The 22,125-nt window shown below is 28.0% G+C and overlaps 2 protein-coding genes, 1 long non-coding RNA gene and 1 pseudogene across 3 annotated transcripts; 3 read left to right on the forward strand and 1 right to left on the reverse strand.

The window, feature by feature from the left end:
* Window positions 1-4,478: 4,478 nt before the first annotated feature.
* LOC126553088 (clumping factor B-like) lies at window positions 4,479-4,960 on the forward strand. The gene is made up of 2 exons (XM_050208273.1): window positions 4,479-4,527; window positions 4,611-4,960. The coding sequence occupies exons 1-2, from the start codon at window positions 4,479-4,481 to the stop codon at window positions 4,958-4,960; spliced, it is 399 nt and encodes a 132-aa protein (XP_050064230.1).
* Window positions 4,961-11,616: 6,656 nt separating this feature from the next.
* Window positions 11,617-15,701, reverse strand: LOC126553089 (uncharacterized; annotated as a pseudogene).
* Window positions 15,702-20,076: 4,375 nt separating this feature from the next.
* On the forward strand, window positions 20,077-21,697 carry LOC126553092 (uncharacterized). The gene is made up of 3 exons (XR_007606444.1): window positions 20,077-20,176; window positions 20,346-20,445; window positions 21,688-21,697. It is a non-coding gene; the product is annotated as an uncharacterized LOC126553092 (long non-coding RNA).
* Window positions 20,488-21,478, forward strand: LOC126553091 (uncharacterized). Its single transcript, XM_050208275.1, has 3 exons — window positions 20,488-20,984; window positions 21,058-21,232; window positions 21,301-21,478. The coding sequence occupies exons 1-3, from the start codon at window positions 20,781-20,783 to the stop codon at window positions 21,402-21,404; spliced, it is 483 nt and encodes a 160-aa protein (XP_050064232.1). The 5' UTR covers window positions 20,488-20,780; the 3' UTR covers window positions 21,405-21,478.
* Window positions 21,698-22,125: the final 428 nt, after the last annotated feature.

The following is a 22,125-nucleotide window of genomic DNA, read 5'->3' on the forward strand; positions in this document are numbered from 1 at the left end:
CGATAGGTATTAAAGGACTATGGTTTGTCTTAGGAGGTTAATCGTCAACTAAATGAATGTTGTTATTATGATAAAATGGAAAATAAAATGTACGCTGCAATTTGGTGGTTATTTATAAATATTAGTATGCATAACATTATAACAATAATATCATACTAGTATAAATAATTATTTCGACAATCGAATATCGATATTATATAGGCATATATTTTATTAATTTTTGATTCAAAATAATGTATGTTTGTATGCTATATTCGTAAGGTGTTACATGATTATGTTCGTAATTTCGTCCATACATATTGTAACGTGAACGAGTATCACCCTTTGATGTTTCGCCAAAATACCGACAATCGGCGGATCGGTGATTTGTTGCACTCTTATGTCACACGAACATTGTTACGTGTTACATGTTCACTGTTTTGTTACGCTAGTGTGTACGCGCCTTTAGAATCCTAGGTTTACTTAAATTTGTTTTTTCTAACCGTAAGTTGTGTTGCTGCTGAGCACTTTAATTTGGTACTATGTCCATGATTCAGTTGGATTTCCACAAGCCAATTTACCGGAAGAACACTAAATTCCTTGGTGTCGGTAAACTTCACCACTACCCATTTCATTGATCGATTCTGGAATACCATTGTAATAATTTGAAATTTGTAAATTGTAAATTTGTGATGTATATTTGTAAGACAAAGACAACGCATATGACGTAGTGTGTACCATCCTTTTGGCCAGAGGCGTGCCTGTTAGTTGTTACACACGAAATATGCTATGATATGGAATGAAATACAACTTACCTTTTTATACAAATTTTCCATATGGTTCTAAGATAAAATAGTTAAAATAACAGCTTAATAATCAATAACTACTATTTAAAAAATGATGATCGTTTGTCGGTTGATCTAAATGCGATCGGTAATAAAATATTATTATAATTGAGCGTGAACGGACAGTTTCGCAATGAGACAATGGAATGGATATCTAGTAGTCAGAAGATACGCTGCCGGTCATCGATAACATTGTAGTAACCCGTCGCTCTCACCGCTGGGTTTGTACACGCTTCTTTTATGACGAGTGCACGTTCGCTGCTATTTGGAGTGGAAGAGGTTGAAAAGATATATATAATAAATATTAAGACTTTATTGATTTATAAACGTTAAGTTACAACTGTTTTTTGAACCGTATCAAATTAATTAATATATTTATTATAATTAGAAGTTTTTCGACGGAATAGAACTCTACGGAGAGTAAGTGTTGTGAGAACGTCTCCCTAGAGGCTTCGGGTAAGCATGGGTGAGACGTTGTGTGTAAGACTTGTAAGACTTCTCTGATCAGAGCTTGTGAATGGCTCCTATTTATATGGAGACATGCCCTGATTAGGATAGGATGATTGCCGTTATAGAAAACTGCTACAATAATCTAAATCGGTGTTTACCAATGAGAAGGCCCGATTAGTGGCCTATTCCGGTGGCGTGATGTTGTGTTTGACCTTTTTCACTATAGGCTTTCCGTACCTACGTCAGCTTACTACACTAATATAATTTATATTTCTGAACTCTGCAAAGTATATTAATCTAAAGTAAATTTATGATGAATAAAAGTGTAAAAAGTAATTTATTGTTTTGAAAACTATTATAATAAATGTTTAATCCATCCAATATAAAATCAATTGTTATCATAATAACAATATATATAATAAAATGTATTAATATAAATATATTTATAATGTGATACAATTTATTTGTATGTTTGTATGTAGATTATACTTTATAAACATTTTATATACTAAATTATTAACCTAAGATATTTATTGTAGATACTTGTATAATAATATTATAGATAATTTCAAATCGTAAAATAATTTTTATTGATAAGTATAATTGAGAATTATATGATACTAATTTATTGTTATTAATATATTTATCAAGGATATCCCTACTTTAAAAATGTTGAACTTGTAAGGTGCCACGTACAAGCAATGGAATGATGTAGTATCGAATGGAATATTTGTAAAAAATGAAGACTTTTGAATTATTTCTTAGTGTTTTATTTCGACAAAAATATTCTACGTCCAAATGACAAAATTATTGAACTGGGTGACGTGAAGGTGCTCGCTCTAACTCTGGTGGATCACGTCTGAAATGTGCCTAATCTTGGCCCCCTTATATATCATCCACGGACTCCCGCGGTACCTTTAGGTCCCTGATGGTCAGCGTCACCTGCATCCGCTTCTTCCCACGCTTTGCGTTATCTGAGCGACGCTGTGCGTCAATAATACATCTATAATATTCTACCGAGTGGGTAATTACGTACCTAGTATGTTCTACCGGGTGGTGATGTATTCATTACATGCCTCCGGCAGCAATCATATAAATCATATAGTTGTTATATTCTAGCGGGTAGAAAGCATACGGGCGATGATACTGTTGATTGGTTTTTTACCTTTCGTTTTAGGTCCCAATTTATTATACCCGATCATTGCTTGCTTGGCTGCTCACCCTTAGCATAATTATAGGGATGTTTGTTATGCCCCTATGGTTATTGTTGGCTACAGTATGTAGTAATTTATATATTATATTTAATATAAGTATCAGAGCACGTTGCAGACTCAAAATATCAACTGATGACTTGGCATTATTTGATAGCAGTAACAGTCAATTATGACCAATTTTGGGCTGTTTAGCTGGGAGCTCACACATATTTGTTATAGGTGTTTATCATGGTCTTACTAAACCAAACGATTCAAATATTTTTTTTTCAAGATTTTGTGAATGAAATGATAAATATTGTTAACAATTGATTTTTATTTAATGATGTATTATATAAAGTTTATGTCCATAGCATTATTTGTGATACTCCGGCAAAATCTTTTCTTCTCAAAATAAATGGCCACACAGGTTATTTTAGTTGTACCAATTGTACTCAAGAAGGTGAATTTCTAAATGGTCGTATATGTTTTCCAGAAATAAAAATAATATTTTAAGAACCGATGAGGCATTCATACGTTAGGTTAGGTATATGAGTACGAAGAATTTCATCAAAGACAATCAATTTTACTAAATATTCAAAATTTTAAACAACCTATTACTAGAGTATGTTTGGATTATATGCATTTAATATGCATCGGTGTTCTTAAGAAGATAATAAAATTGTGGCTAGAAGGCAAACCAAATTACAGATTTGTAAGTTTACCTCATGCTAAAATATTGTCGTTGACTTCAAAATTATAAAATATCATATTACTAAAGACTTAGCTCAAAGATCCCAAAGTATTGAATTTATTGAGAAATGGAAAGCCACAGAATTAAGGCAGTTTCTGTTATATACCTGTCCAGTTATTTTAAAAGATATTTTACATCCAAAAGTTATAGATAATATTATGACTCTTCATGTCAGTATGCGAATTCTGTGTAGTAAGAGTATTTTGCAAAATATTCTGATTATGCCAAGAACTATTGCAACATTTTATTGATACATTTTTAATTTTATACGTATAACACTTTGTTTCTCATAATGTTCATGGATTGCTACATATTGTAAATGATGCCAAATTATTAGGAACTTTGGATGAATTTAGCGCTTTTCCTTTTGAAAATAAACTTAGGTTACTCAAATGACAGTTGTGGAAATCTTATAGACTTACTCAACAACTTCATAGAAGGTACATTGAGGAATCTAATAATAAGACCTATACTGTTAGTTCCTCATTAGTAAATAAGTATACAAAGAAACTATCAAAAGGTCCAGTTATTGATACATCTGATGTCGATAGGCAATATAAAAAAGCTAAAATTAACAATATCTGTGTACATATTACAAGTCCTGATAACTATTACATGTTAAACAATAAAAGTATCATAGTTATTAGCAATATTGTATTTGATCAAGTTCTTAAATGCATGACAGTCATTAACAAAGTTCGTTTCTGCGTCGTCCATTAAGGTGTGTCTTCGCCGTGTATTACAACACACACCAAGTCTCCAACGTCAGTGCCCGACCATTTTTGCTGTATATTCACATTGGTGTTTGTGCTACGACTGGTGAGGCTGAGAAACATTGTCCGTCCCACGCGTTAGCTGGATCCAGGTCAGCCTTATATCATCCCTCTCTTTTGTTTTTTTTTGTTTGTTAACACGTTGATGGACACGCCATACTATAGCATTCTATGTGTTTTGGTATTGCCGGTGCATGACTGCTATAGCATTTGTTATTGTAAATGTTGATTTAGGGTCAAAAATGAAACTTTATGTGATGTACAACTATACAACCTCTTTGGTGGTATACCATAATATCTTTATCACACGTGCGCTTATCGGGCAAACCCGCCAAATTCATAATACAACGTATTTTGTTATCAATTATCATTATGATTATTATCCACAAACGAAAAGCAACAACATTTTAAAAACATTACTACTAAAACATTTTACTTTTTTATTTAAGATTTATATTTAAACGTATTTTATTAATATATTATTATAATGGATGAAGATAGCCGAATACTGGAAATGTTAGATGACGTGGAAAATGGTAAGTCGCTTAATATTTTTGGTGTTAGGGATATATAAATTAAAACTAACCATAGGTATTATGTGGTTATTGTTATATTTTAGATAATTTTTCAACATCTGGCGAATCATATGCAGAAGATTCTCATCAAGGTGATGGTAATTCGTACATAACTGACAGTGATGCTGATCATTCTACAACACTGTCAAGCTCAAATATAAGTTATACTAGTCCGGATATTGCAGTTGCTGAAAATAACATAAATAATAATGATAATGAAATTGACAGTGATAGTGTGGTAAGTTCTGATTCTAACACTGATACAGAAGAGGATGAAAGTGATTGGGAAGATGAAAAATTTGGTAATATACAAGATTTTGAATTTGATGTTAGTACAGCTGAAACAAAATTTGAAATAAACAATGAAACTTCAGCTATTGATGTTTTTTTTTAATTTTGGGATGAGGAAGTATTCAACTTATTACTTACATGCACTAATAACTATGCAAAAAAAATTGGCACTTTAACTCGTCCTCATACAAAAGGTAGTAGAGCTAAAAATATTACAAAAATTACTCGAGAAGACTTAGAAAAATTTATTGGATTATGTTTACTCAAGAGTCAGTTGAAAATCCCAATATTACGAAAAGCATTTAGCAATAACCCAATGTAATACCATCCCATTTTAATTATACTATGTCTGGTAGAAAATTTGAAAAAATTCTTAGATGTTTTAATAGCTCCGAAGGTATTTCTATAAATATTGTGATAGATTACATAAAGTTTCAACATTAGTTGACATACTAAAAAACAAATTTCAATCTAATTTCAGCCCTTATGAGGCTCTATCTTTGGATGAGTCCATGTTGCTTTGGAGAGGGCGACTATTATTCAGACAATATATAAAAAATAAAAAAAACAAATATGGAATTAAGTTTTTTGAGTTATGTACACCTAACGGTTATGTACTGAATACTGAAATTTATAAAGGAAAGACTGATCAGGTGTCAAATGGTTCAAAAATAAATGATCTAGTCATCAGATTGATGAAACCATATCTAAATAAGGGTCACCATTTATACATGGACAATTTTTATAACTCAGTGGATTTGTCAAATATTTTGTATAAGAAGAAAACACATACAACAGGCACATTAAGAAGTAATAGAAAGAAAAATCCAAAATCAATTACAATAAAAACTTTGAAATTGAAATTTGGTCAACATGTTTTTGCTAAAAAGGGCCCAATTTATGTCAGTCGCTGGAGGGATAAACGGGAAGTGCTATCAATTACAACTGGACACAAACCTCATGGTTTCAGTCAAAAATAAATATGGACAACAAAAAATGAAGCCCAAGCACATTGCTGAGTACAACTTAAACATGTCAGGGATTGATCGAAGCGACCAAATGATAAGTTACTATTCTTCACCAAGAAAAACTATTAGGTGGTATAAAAAAGTTATCTTCCACTTTCTGGATATTTCTGTATGGAATGCATACTATTTGTATAAAAAATCCCTGTCAACTAGCAACTACCGTTTTATTGATTTTCGTGAAGCCATAATTCAAAAACTAATATATTTACCAGAGAACATTATTCATGGAAACCAACTAATTAAAAATAAAAATATTCATAGAAATATGAATAATTTACCAAGACCAACATCGCCAATTTTAGGACACATGCAAGAAAAAATTCCACATCCTCCAGGTATAACAATATAAAAAATATTTTAATATAAAATGTTGTAAAACTATTGTTTTAGGTTGGAAAATAAGTGGATATTTCCTGCGATGTAGACAGTGCACAAAGCAAAAAAAAGTTAAACAGACCTCATGGAGGTGCAAAATGTGTCCTGAGCAACCGCCATTATGTCCAGGAATTTGTTTTTCAATGTATCATAAACTTGAGTAATAATCATATAAATAAAACCAATTTAATATTTATGTTTTATTCACAATCCATATAATTGTATGGGTTTTTACGTGTTTATACTAATTTTTACAAAGTTTGTATTGTTTTATTTTATTTTGTTATTTTAAGTTTTATGAAGAAGTATATATTTATGTTGTTCCTTATAATTTTCACTAAGTATGTGATAGAGTATAGGCTTATATTGTATTTTTTCTTATTATAAATTTTATGAAGAAGTATATAATACTTATATCTATTGTTCCTTATAATTTTCACTAAGCATGTGATATTGTATTTTTTAATTTTATTGAAAGAACTTAGGTTTTTTTTTACACGTTTTATAAAGTTTGTTTTTTTGTTTTATTTTATTTCGTTATTGTAAATTGTATGAAGACTGAAGAGAAATATAGACTTATGTTGTATTCGATTTTGATTTTTACTAAGTACTTTATGTTCCATTGCATTTATAATTCAATTATTTTTAAAAACAGTGGAAGTATTTGCACGGTTTCATTAGGAAAAACGATACATGCTATTGCAGTCATCTTATTTTTTTTTTCTAAAATACTCCATTATTATACACTGATTATAAAAATATAACTTTCATAAAAATCGGACGAAAACTTCAAGAAATACAGAGTGATGCTAAAAGGTCAGAAATGTGGTGCCATGCTATAGCAGTCATGTCCATCAACGTGTTAATATTTTATATTATAATATTATATTACTATGTTATTTTAAGTTTACTAACATTAGTACGTAAGAATATATATATTTTTATTTATACGTGTAAGAGTTGGCAATATGTTCTTTTCGATAAATTTAATACAGTCCACTTTCTTATAATTTGTTATCTGTTGTTTTTAATACATCGTAATTTCTGCCCAGTACATTTGCTAATAATTTATAGTACTACTTATCCGGCGCATGTAACTCTGCGAGTCTATACCCGGCAGACACCCAGTGGTGTCATAAAAGATCAGGTAGTCGCGCAAACAATTTTATTTAAATTCGATATTTTAGAACATGTTCAAAGTCCAATCTATGGCGAACCTTTCAGTAATCATCAAACTAATTCAAGGATAGAACATTTATAATTTAATAATAATATAAATAAAATCTTGATCTAATAATCTCGTATTTTAACATTTTAGAAAATATCCGTCGAAGTTTAAGCTACACTAGTGAACCTTCAAGTGACTATCAAACTGATTCAAGTAAAGATCTCATAATATAATATTATATAATTTACTTAAATTAATATAAAAATTAAATCATGATAACATTTATATACATTATATTTTAGAAAATTTGTGTACAAGTTTAAATTACGAAGAACCTTCCAGTGGTCGTCAAACTAACTCAAGTAAAGATCTAATATTTATAGTTCAATAATATAAGAATAAAATCTAGTCTAGATAATATATAAAACATTTTTATTTAATATTTTAGAACGTTTTCATCCAAGTCCAAGTTACGATGAATTTTCCAGTGATCATCCAACTAACTCAAGTAAATATAAAATTGATTGTACTTTATTTAGTAAATATAAAAATTAAATCATTATAACATTTATATATTATATTTTAGAAAATGCATATCAAAGGTCAAGCTATGATAACAACCTAACAGATAATAAATCTATTTTCAAAAAGGAAAAAACGTGAACGATGCCTTTCTAATAATGGTAAAATTTAGTTTACTATTTTTAATCTGCATATTCTCATACTTAAGTATAATAGTAATGAAATAATAATTATTATTATTTTCTAACAATCTATCTACTGTATTCACATGTTCACTTAACATTGCAAATTGTTCATAAAACTAAATTAACTATTAAAAATAGTCTATTAATAAATTATAATATATGAATTACTATATTTCAAGTATACATTTTGCATTTGTTACTTGTTTTAGATTTTTAAGACCGTGTACTAAGACAACTTTCACATAAAAACTTCATTTATTTAAATTAGATGAAAAAGTGTCTGCATTGAATTATCCTCCTACAAAACACAAACATTACTGATTATTATAATACCAATATTTTAGAAAATTTCCCTCTTCAATATGAGCAAGATTTACAAAATGTTGAAATAAAACTTAAAAATGATGAAATTTATAAGTCGAACATGGTACGATTTGAGTTTTTAAAACTGATAATCTAGGTTAAAATTATAATAATTATTTTAATGTTATTATTTTTACAATAGTTAACAGCTCTATCCAAGATGGGTGGTTCAAAGACAGATGAAGCTACAAAGTATATTTTAAAATAATATACGCTGATAAATTAGCAATGTGTTAAGCTGGTTACACACGGAGCGGTTTGGCCGCGCGCCGTCGCGGTTTTTCTTCGCGCCATATTTAAAAATAGCTAAATTCCACATAAAATAAAGTGAATATTGGAGCGAGTTGGTGTTATTAATAATCAGTTGTGCTAAAAACGTGGTTGAGGTAAGACCTTTGAATTTCGTTTTTCAAGTTTAACATAAATTATACGTATTATTATGGACTTATTAAACGACGTTGAAGCCATAGCGGTAGCATATGTATTAAATAAACGTAATAGAACTGAAAAAAGCAAAGATCCAAAAGGCGCTATTGGGTACATCCGATAAACACAACAAGAATTAAAGAAAGTCAGTTTCAAGTGAACTTTATGATACTGAGGGCTCACCCTGAAGAATTTTTAAAGTACTTCATGATGTCTATAAAAACGTTTGATGAATTGGAAAGTAAATAAATAACGAATAAATATTTAAAATCAGAACGCATATAAAAATTACAAACGTTAACATTTTACGTTTGGATAACAATATATCAAATAATTTCTATTTTTTAGATTTCACTGGTAAGACCATGCTTGTCAAAACAAATAACGCATATGCGCGTTCCAATTAGTACAGAAGAACGACTGACAATCACGTTGCGGTAAGTAGATAATATCATTTATTTTTTTTATTTATATAATTGTATACGCCCACAATGGGCTCAGAACAGTTTTTTTTTTTTTTTTTTTATCATAAACATAACAAGAATAGAACATTAATACATACTAGTAGGTACATAATAGTACTGTTAACAATTTAATAAAATTGATTTCAACCTGGTTAAATTATCATGGAAAAAATCGAAATTATTGATTGAGTTACCAGAAATTAGCATTCTATTGATCGGGGTGAATTTACTATAATTATTACGATAAGTAGGTACATAACATGTTTTTAATACACGACTATTAGTTTGAGGGACATTTAGAGGTATTTGGCTAAGTAGTTCTGGACAAATTATTTGAGAATTTAGAAGTTTATACAACCAAGACACATCATGAAAAGTTCTTCTATCCTTAAGCGACACAATATTATATTCACTAGCTAGCTGCTCCAGCGAGACGTCAGTTCTATTAGACTTATATGCAAGTACTCTCAAAAATCGTTTTTGGACTCGTTCAATTTACTAATTTGTCCAGTTTGGTACGGATTCCAAATAACCGAACCATATTCTAGAATAGAGCGGACTAAGGAACAATATAATATTTAAAACAATTAGGGTCATTAATTCTAAACTGTTTCGTCGTATAAAACCTAATACTCTAAGAGCTTTATTACACGATATGGTTATGTGATTATTAAATGATAAGTCTTTTGATAAAAGAATACCTAGATCCTTTATCTGGGTTACAATCATTAAATTAGAATTATTCATTTTATATTGAAATTGGATATTTATTTTTTCTTCGTGAGAATGAAATTTGCGAGCATTTTTCCGCGTTTACAGTTAAACCATTTACCGAGCACCATAAGCAGAAATAGTCTAAGTCGGATTGTAATTTTAGGCAATCATCATGAGAGTAAATAGGCATATATAATTTTAAATCGTCTGCAAACATTAAGAAATTACTGCTTTTAAACATATCTTTAATGTCGTTTATAAAGAGTGTAAATAGTATAGGTGATAAGTGCCCGCCTTGAGGAACTCCGGATGTAACATTTATTGGCAATGAGACACTATCTCCTAGTTTTACTTGCTGAGTTCTACCATTCAAGTATGATTTAAGCCATAATTGCATTTGACCAACAATACCGACATATTCTAATTTTTTTACCAGAATAGATAAGTCGACACTATCAAACGCTTTCTTAATGTCGGTATATACAGCATCAACCTGTATACCTTTACTAATTAGCGATATAAGATCAGTATAGTAGATTAATAAGTTGGTTGTTGTTGACCTCGAATGACGAAACCCATGTTGGTTATCTGAAACTACTTTATTAAAAACTGTTGTAATTTTGGTACTAGCAATTTTTCAAAAGTTTTAGGCAATGAACTTAATTGAGAAATAGGGTGGTAGTTTGAAACATTATTACGATTCCCTGATTTAAACACAAGATAAATAAAGCTGGATTTCCATTGATCATGAAAACAACCAGATGATAAAGAAAGATTAAATAGATAATGATTGGGACGCGTTAATGAAAAATAACACTTTTTATAAATTATTTCGGGAATTTGGTCTGGACCACTTTTAGTTTTATATGATAAATTACGAAGAGTATCAAATATTTTCAATATGGTAAGCTGGCAAGTGCTAAAATTTATATCGGTATTATAGCACCGGATATGACTAACATTGTTATTCGATTGACTATAAACAGATTCAAAATACGATTTAAATATGTTCACTGTATCGTCCATGTTTTTAGCAATATTAATACCATCAGTTATGTTACATGGAACAACATTACATTTTTGTTTATTCTTAATAAAGCTCCAGAAATACTTTGGATTTTTTGTTATAGAGGTTTGGATTCGTTCAACGTGTTTTTTATAACATAACTTAGACATATTTTACATTTTTTCCTCATTGCTGAGAAACTTTCGTAATCATCATTATTACCGGAAGACTTAAATAGTTTTGTGTTCGTTTTTTCTGTTCATAGTAAATATTTAAAAATACAACAGTGAATAAATGTATCTATTACATAATAATATTTTAACATTTTAAACATCCTCGTTTATATAAAATTATAAAAAAAAATGTATTATATTTTAAAATTAAATAAAACAATAAAACAATATTAAATATTGATAAAAATTAAAAATGCACTCAACTTAAGTTCTGTTATGAAAAAAAAAAAATAGTTAAAAATAATATAAAAAAAATACAAAAGTTTACATTCAATCTATTTAGTATTTTCATATTCATTAGTCTTATTCAGTCTTGAATTAGTGAAGGGTGTAGTCGATGGAGAACCAGGAGTAGTTACTGCTTGAGACGAATTTGAATAACAATTATAGTACTGATGTGGATTGGCAGCACTCACAGCTGATACTGATTGGTAAGTATCTAGTCCTAAAGAAGTTAATGAGGATGAAGCTGGTGTTATGTCGAGATGATTAGGACAATGATTTATTGCGGTCGGATATGCGTTATAAGAACGGTCATAGAAAGTTGAGGTGGGGTTTGTATGGGCCTGGAATCAACATTATTAATTGCCGGAGGAATGTATGTACTTTGGTTAGGATTTGTAGAAGAAACTTTTTGGATGGTCTGCAAGAATTCAATAAAAAGTTGATTTTGTTTTTCTTGACTTAACATTCTAATTTGAGGCGCCAGTGACATAAGAAAAGAAAATACTGGATCTTCAACTTTTCGACCTTTCAGCATTTGTAATAAGCTGTCTTCAAAAGACATTTTTTTTTCTTTTGACATACATTTGTTGTTGGGATTTCGGTGACTCTACTTCCGAGTCGTCTACACAGACATCAGAATCTTCCATATTCCTCACTATTTCTGATTGAACTCGTCGTTTTCCTCTTCCGGTTGACTCTCGATAAAATTACTTTCAGTCCTAATGGTTATATACTTATGAGTTTTTTCAAACTGTTAATTATTTTTAAATGTTAAAATGTAAATATTTTTGTTATGTTCTGTTTTCCATTGTAGGTCTTAAAAATTGTAAAATATCTGCATAATATACATATTTTTTTTTGTTTTTTGCAGCATTTCCTGATTTTTTTATACACTTCTTTCTGAAGGTATCTCGTATATTTTTCCATTTTAATTTAAGCTCTTTTACTAGTAAAAACAAAACATGTTTTTAATATAAATTACACTAAATATAACACAATATGTTATTATGTATTTATAATATGAGAATACAAGGATTGTAAAGTTTTTATTCACTATAAAAGTATAAAAACATAAAAATTAATTTAGTTATATACATGTAGTATTGTAATTGTATTTATTCTTGTTTTGATTTTAAGTAAACATTTTACTATTTGAAATTTATAATTTAATTTAATATAAATAATATTTTGATTTATAGTATTTATACCTACTGTGTAGTATTTATCATTATTTTTAAAATAATTACTTTTAATGATTATTAATTTTAATTTTACGTACGATTTTATGTTTTCAAGCGATCTTAAACGATAACTGCGTGATATAAATGATAATCTATTATCTGATTTTAAATATGTTATCAGATACTTAGCAACTGGACAGCACTTCTCCGCATTACATTTTGAGTTTTTGCGGGGGTATCAACTATAGCCATGATAATCCGAGAAACTTGTAAAGTTTTATGGCAGATTATACAGCCAATAGAAATGGTAGAACCAACTATAAATGACTGGTTGGATATAGCCAAAGGATATTTTAAAAAGACGCAGTTCCCGAATACCGTCGGTGCAGTAAATTATTTTATATATTTATACACTTTTTAGTTTTATTAATTTTTATTTAATATGGGGAAACGATTTAAATGTAACCGATAAAATTGTATTAATTTATATTAATGTATATATATATATATTTTAATTTAAATAGTTTACGTAATTATAATTTATAAATATAATATAAATCTTACAAACATTAAAAAATTATCTTATATACCTAAACTTAACATATTTAAAGTAGTTATGAAACAATTTAGTAATAATTTATACATCCTTGTTATATATAATGGTTGGATATATTTTTTGTAGGTAGATGGAAAACATATACGGATCGAGTGCCTAAAAAAAAGTAGTGGTTCGTTATTTATAACTATAAACACTTATAGATTCTGAACGAAGTGATGAATGTATTGATTTTACAATGATGTGTTTTTTTTTTATTTTTATTTTTTTTTTTTTTGTGTCTGTGTACAGCATAACTATTCGAAATAATGCTTCAATTTCAAACAATGGGGGTGGTTTCCGATGTAAAAGTGAATATCCTTGGTGCATTATAGAGGTAAAAAGTTAACATTTTCCAACAGTTTTCAAAAAATCGAGAAACACAAAAAAAAATTACGGAAAACGGCAATTTTTAAGCAAAACCAGTTTTCGACCAAATCGATTTTTTTTATGGTTGTAATTCAAAAACTAATATACTATAATACTTGAAATTTTCACCAAATGTTAATGTCAGTGGTATCTGTATATAGTTAAATTTTCAAAAAATTTTGACTTTTTTTGAGTTATTATAGACCACTGAAATTTTCGATTTTTTTGAGAAATTTTTTTTAAAGTGTCGATAAAAAATTTTTGGATGACCAAAAAGTTTTGAAAATTTAACACAAGGTTCCTTATGAGTGGTTTTTATTGTAGCTTAAAAAAATAAAAATCGTTAGTCACAATTTTTTTTTATAAGCGTTTTTAGTTCAAATTTTGACAAAAATTTCTTCAAAATCATGAATATATGCAAATTATTTTGTAGTTCAAAATTCATAAAATTGTTTGTATTTATATCTAACGTTAAGCAATTCAACACTAAGTTTTCCATAAGTTTTGCTTCAAAAAGCTATAGAGAAAATTTTAAGAGTCATTATAGAAAAAATGTTTTGAGCGTTTGAGTTTTAAATTTTTATGAAATCGGAATATTTGTTTCAAAATAGAATATATGACAATATTTAATTATAATATATTATAGACTGATAAATCATCTCCGTTCAGAATCGTTTTTCGTATACAATGATACTTATTATTACATTCAAATTTAATCTACCCTAGTCCGAGGTCCACCCCACCCCCTAATGTACAGCAGAGCGGTACCCACTTGCCGACTTTTTTTTCATTAATTTTAATGGCCATTTGCGACTCCAATTATTGCTTTCAAATAATTGATGTGGGATCATTTAGTAAAGAAAGTGATTGTAATGTTTTCAAAACGTCAACGTTTGGTAGGAAACTTTATGCAAATCAAATAAACTTTCCACCTGATCAATGTTTACCGAACGATGAACTCGGTTCACCACAACCATTTGTTCTCGTGGCCTATGAAGCTTTTGCTCTACATAAGAACTTATTACGACCGTTCTCAGGTAGAACTTTAAACGACAAAAGGAGAATTTTTAATTACCGTTTATCAAGGGCTCGTCATTATATTGAATGTACCTTTGGAATCATGTCTAAAAAATGGCGTGTTTTTCAATCTAATATATTAGTTGAATCGGACGCAGCAGTTATGATAACAAAATCTTGTTGTGTGCTACACAATTTTGTACGTCGCCGTGATGGCTTTAATGTCGAAGATATCACGAGTTCTTCGATGGAGAGTGTATTAGAAAGAAGAGGAATAGGGAACTCTACAAAAAATGCCAAAGACGTCAGGGAGTATTTTGTAGAGTACGTCAATAACCATTCAGTTGACTGGCAAAATACAATAGTTGGCAAATAATTGTTTAAAAATTTCAAAAATATATTATTTGATTCATCATATACAAGCAGTGGTTTTAAATACATATTTTATTTGTTTATTGTTTAAAAATTTAATACCCTAGTATTTATCGTTTTTACTTCATACTTTTTTATTTTATAATTACTAAAATTGCTGATAAAAATAAAGTATTTATGACTTACTTTTTTCCATTTTTATTTTATCTTCCATTTCGTCGAAATTTATCGTAGATGCTCGAGCTACACAACACTCTGTCCATTCAATAGCAAATCTAATACCTTGTGTTTTATATGTGGCAAGGTTTTGAACCTGCACGCAAATTTTACAGCCCAATTTTTGGTCTTTTACCATTATCCAAGGATATTTATTAAGAAATGATAAAAACATTTCATTTGTCCAGATACTTGGATAATCGTTATCATTTTTATCGCTACTTTCATTAGAATTGTTTTAACTATTATTAGTATTACAATTATTAAATTCTGTACTCACTGTCTCAGCTTCATTAGATGACGCTTTTATTATTGCTTGAGTAGAAATCAATGAATCGTCGATTGGGTTCACGTTTGTTTTGGTTAACCAATTTAATAAAGACATGCTTAAAATATAACTATTTATTCACAGTCTACTAGAGAATAATATAATAAACTGTCGTCGAACCATCGAACACTAATGTACTAATACCAACACGTTGTACAAAATATGCTTAATATAATATTAATTACTACTAACTCAGTAACACGCATAAACCATAACCATTTCAAAAGTACCTATACATTTATTGTATAGTATTGTATATACATATATTTCATTGTGGTCATAATACTTATCACCAGTTGTTGTATTCTATCCATAAGCTAAATTTAGAAATTGATCGCTTCACACATACACATTTACTTATCAGTTATCAACAAAATATTGTCAGAAATGACATCGTTATTGTTCTGTAATAATAATACGTATTATATATTTAGCCATGGACTAAGGTATATTATCTTGGTCCAGGGCTCTAAATAGTAAGTACGGATATAATACGGGTTGAGAAATGGCTTTAACTAAATATAGAAGATTTTCAATAACACCATATCGTTATGTATCGGTTTTTTGTAGTGATACGTGATACGATTAGCCGAGCGCCCGGGCCTGAATATTAAAAACAATAATTTTCACCGAAAAAAAATATTTCTTATACATAATTATATGTATATAAATGATAATAAGTATATCATTTTAAAATACAAGTCTTAAGAGGAATGCGTTATTCTAGACAAAACAAGTAGAGGGATGCCATCCCACCGTACCCCCACTTCGAGCACTGTTATAAGTATATTATTGCATATTATTGATAAAAAAGATTTAGGTGCGGTAGTCAACTCATAAATAAAATAACCACATATTATTAAAAATTAAAATAAGTAGTAATAATAGTTTTACATTTTTTTTTTTGTCACTTACATTTTTTTACTTAATTGTTCTTTTTGATCTATCTTATTTTTTATTTAAGTTTTTAATCCAGATTTTTGGTCATACCATTAAAATGTTTTCTTTATGTCTGACTCACTTTTTCTCTTGCTATTATTATTTCATAAACCATTATTATATATATTTTTTTTTTTTTAGCTTAAAGGCAGCAGAAAAAAAGAAGCCTTGACCAACATAAGGAAGATGACTAAATAAAATGTAGAATTCAAAATAAAAAATTGTGTACTTTTAAACAAAATATAATAAATATTAATGTATAAAAGAAATTTGTTTTACTTTTGATTACTATCTTTTCATTCTTGTTTTAAGGTATAAAATTATTTGTCTGGATCAACCAAAGTAAATCTAGTATAACCAATATTGAGTTATATGTACAGTAAAACTTCCTTTAACCGACACCTCCAAATAGCGGACAAAATGTCGGTGATCTAGAGTGTCTGGTATTTATTATAGAAGCTTCACTGTATATATTTGTGAGAGTATTTAATACATGGATAACTGATGGATATTGTCCAAGGTACAATGTGATATATAATAGATATCTAATGTATAGATTTTTTGTTCTGTATAGATATCTAAAAGTGTATTATTATGTATTATATATTATTATTATTATTATCCATATATTGTATAATATTTTTAATGGACATCCATAGTATTGAAAAAAACGGCCATTTGGATATCTAGAATATATCTAATAGATATCCATGTATATTCACTATATATTATGGATATCCAGATATTATATTTAATGTATATCCATTAAATATACATGTGCTATGTGGGTTGTTAGATCAAAACATAACGCTGAAGATATAAAAGTTCTGAATTCTACAATAAATGGATTGTTTATATGAATCTTTTTTTTTTTTATAGTAAGTAATTTTTCCTCATACATTAAATACCTGAGAAAAATACCATTTGCCGTCCCACTTTGAATCAGACTGATGACTGTCAGTTATGCTTCAATAAATTAAATTAAAAGTTCAATAATACATTAAATGCTTTACTGGTGTGGTTATAAATGTGTTTTAACGCTATGTATGATGATTGTGATAATAATACACGCAATTTAGAGTTTATGTTTAACATATTTTATGTTACAACGTACTGTAATATTTTATTTATTAATTATTAGTCAATTTGTCAATATATGTAATATATCTCAGAATTCCGTTGAGATTAAATCTTAGTTTTCATTTTTTATAAATTAATTTTAAAATATACATTTATTAACGAAAATACAATTTATGTTCCTTATTTAAATATTTATGATTGTTTTTATTAAACAGTTCTTTATTAAATAATGTAAAATTGAGCTTTATAAATTTTAACATATAGGTAAAGCGTGAATGTGTGATTTTTTTTAAGGATGCTCGCTCCCCCATGTAAAGAATTTAAATTTTTTCTTGTGCAATTTAAAGCATTAAAAACACTACATTTTTATGATTTAAATATTTTTTTTGTCTGGATGTTTTTAAAAGACAACTAATACTTACAACTTAATATTATGAGAAAAAATATTCTCTTTCAAAATATTAAATTTGTATAAAACATTAGGTAATCATTCTTAAAAAAGTAGTTTTATTTGTGATTTAAATATTTTTCATGAAATAATGTACCTACAAATTTGAACATCTTTGAAGGATAAAAGTAGAATGAGTATGTTACACAATTATTGTTTACTAGCTGACCCCGTGCACTTCGTTGCCCGTTAAAAATGCAAATTCTATATAATATGATTCGAATTTTGATTAATTTGTTATTTACTATTCGGTTTAACGGTGTTCAAAACTTAGACATTTTCATTGACTGTTTTGATTCTCAAAAATCTTGTGAAAGCACCACTTTAATATGCGAATTTTGTAAAATGCTTTCTTATTACACACTAAATTTGTGATACGATTTTACGAATGTACCGTGTAAATTGTAAGCATCGATCTATCATTGTTCAGGCTCTACGTTTATCAGTCAGTGAGTTACTCAAGTTATAATATTATAGTCAGTCTGCTTACCGTTGCCGTGAGACTCTCTTATGAATATGAGAGCAGTATATTATCATGTAGGCAATCCACACGTGGTGGATTGCGGACCCCGCGAGATGTGTATAAGAAGTTTATAATGTCTAACACTTAAGTTTCAAAGTTATATCATTTTTTTTTTTACTACAGTGGGTAAAATACAATAATGTGCCATCTCGTGGTTTTTGTATTGTTGCCTGTTGGTAAAACAATAAAACTTAGTATAACTTGTTATGTTAGTCTATTGCTGTGAATTTGAAATTTACTGTGGACATTGACTTATTTCGCTAATTCTTTTTTTTGTTGGTATGGTTTTAACAAAATATAACAACAGATCTGTAACTATTATATTCAATCATAATCAATAGCGACATTAATATAGTTTATTTTCTTGCTGAACTGCAGTGACAGTTATACATTGTCTTATACATTTTTGTCTTCATTTATATATATATAGATTTTTAATTTCTTTTTTACTATGACAACGATTTTAGTTTGTATGTCTATTTGCTTGCATTATTAAAAACAACCTTGCTATAACATTTTAAATAAATTATTTATTTTATTTAAATGGTTGCCATTGACTACCAAAAATAATTTAGTTTAATATTTGCTGGACAGATGGCGCCTTTGTAATTTCATCACCTTCTCGTCATATTTCTCAAACCTGATAACTTTTTCAAATTTTTCGTCAGTAAGAACCTTCTCCGCAATGAGCTCTTCAATTTAAAAAAAAAATCAAAACGATCGGTTCAGTAGTTTCCGAGAACATATCACTCAAAGGTTTTCATTTTCACATTTATATATTAGATACGCTACATATTATACTACATTACATAGGTTATATACATAGGTAATTATAAAATGATATATAAAACGCTTAAAACTATATGGAGACCCCTCCTTCAATTTTTTCCCACTTTAAGCCCTAGACTGATGACAAGCATATTACTATAGTCTATAAGTATATTTTATAATATTATAAAATAATTACTATTAAAGTAATTTATTTTACTAGTGGGCATTAGTACCATGTTTATTTATTTATTAGACAATTTTGGTTTTAAATTATAAAATTTAATTTTTTTTTTCTAGGAAATTTTAGCAAAGCTTGGAATAAAAAAGTATATGAGTCAACTGACTGTGAAGATGAAAGAGTTCAAACAAATAAAAAACGCTCACTATCTGTGACCAGTGACAGTGATAGTAAAGGTAATTAATATTTTGAATATAAACTAATTTTAATTCAAATGTATTAACTAGATACTATAGTATACATAATTATATGGTGTACATATCTATACTGGAATACATTTTATTATTAACCATAATTTACTTTAAATGTACCAATTTATTATTTGATTTAATTTTTTAGATAATGATGGATTTTTTATATCTACAATAAATAAACAAAATGAACCATCTGCAGTTGAATCAGTCTTCACAAATTAAGAGCCTGTACCAATATTTACATATGACGATGGCTATGAAAATTTAAGCTGTAATTCAGATTCAACGCCCATTACAGTTTATCCTGCTTCAACTTCAAAATCTAACCTTGAAATACAAGTAATTTACAAAAAATTGAAAACTTTTACTAATACAACATTTTTATGGTTTTTAAACTAATACATAATAATTAATTAGTTAATTAAAATCAAATTAAACTTTATGGATACCTACTAAATGTTAAATCTTAATACATCAAAGGAAATATGTTTATTATTGTTATGTTTAGCAGGTACAAAATAGTTATGAAGAACTAAATTTTTCAAATTTAGCAAATTTTGTGCTATCTGAAAATCATTCGGCTGAACCGTTGCCAAGTACATCTGATGGTAAGATAAATTAGTTTTTAATACATTAACTGAGGTACCACATAATATTATATCAATAGTCTATATAAATATTACCAAATATATATTCATCATAATATAACTACCTATATCTATATTTATTTATACATTATAGAGAAAGTTTACCAAATTAATGTATAGGTAATAGGTATACAGTATACAGGGCAGTATACTTATGGTGATCATTTTGCAATCAACTTATTTTGTTAGTTTAAAACCATTTTATTATTTAAATTTATAAATAATATAGTTGTTTTTTATTAGAAGGAATTCAAACTATTTTAATAAAAATTCATTCTGAACTACTTGCTAATCGTATGATGAGTGAACGATTGTGGAATCAGATGAATAGCTTGAAAAATGAATTTGCCAATATTAAACATCAGATAGCACCGGGTTTAAAATTTTCAAATAATTCTAATGACATAGAATTTTTAAACCAATTTCCTTTTCATACAGAAGAAAGTGTTATAGCTTGTGAAAAATTATTACAAACAGACAATGATATCAAAGAAAAATTTGTATGTTATTTATACATAGAAACAATTAATTTTTATATACAATTTTGAATTCAAGACAATTTTTGTTTATTAGAAACATTTTCTTCACTCGATTGGTGGTGTGGATGCCAAAAGCCATATTCGAAGAATTCTAAATAAACTATTTAGTAACAAATTCGCAATAAATTGTTCATGGACTGGTAGAGCATTTGAAAAAAATATGTCCAAGTATAAAATTCAAAATTTACAAATAATTGCAGTGATGAAATGTGTGTGATATATTTGATTTATATTAACTATATAATTTGGTTTTAAAATTAATAAATATGTTTGTAAGGTGTTATAAAAAATGATCACCAGCTATATTCAGAATCTAGCTTTGAAAATGATGTCCAATCATGGTTTAGAACTGCAAAAACAAGATTCGACAGAGAACAGTAATCTTTTTTAATGAGGCGATATAAATTATTAGCTTATTAATTTTTAAACTAGGTTTATATACATAATATTTCAACTGGGACTTTAATGTTTTGATAAAATGAATAATAAAGAATTTTTGTGTTATGTATTAATAAGGAGATCAAATGACTGATGGTTAAAAACACTTAAGGGAATACTTAAGAATCATAGCTGCATATCTTATGTATTACTATTATTTTTTAATTTAGTGTTTTTGTTTAATTAATTTTTGTACTATATATATATAATTTTTTTTTGTTATTAGAATATCCAAAACAATTTAAGAGAATTAAGAATATTGGATCTATCGTCAATTTAAGAGACGAATTAAAGCTCAAATAGAAGTAAGTAGTATTATATTCAATTTTGAGTCTTAATGTCTTGTTAACTAATAACAATTTGTTTGTAGGCTATATCCAATTTATCACAAAAATATACAGTTATAAGTACAAGTATTACAATAACAATAACAAAAACGACCGCAACAACACCAGCCAACATTTTAGTAGTGAGTGATTCATCAATTGTTCAATGTTCTTCAACTTTATTTAACGATTCTCATGTACATTCAATTGTTGAAGATCAAACTTCTGAATCTATTAGTATTTCTGATAAACTATGGTCTTGGGCTGTTCAATATAACGTTTCTCATAATTGTTGTAATTCTCTTCTTAAAATAATGAAAAATGAAGGTTTAAAAGTT

The sequence above is a fragment of the Aphis gossypii genome, unplaced genomic scaffold (assembly GCF_020184175.1).
Source record: "Aphis gossypii isolate Hap1 unplaced genomic scaffold, ASM2018417v2 Contig00067, whole genome shotgun sequence".
Taxonomy (NCBI): domain Eukaryota; kingdom Metazoa; phylum Arthropoda; class Insecta; order Hemiptera; family Aphididae; genus Aphis; species Aphis gossypii.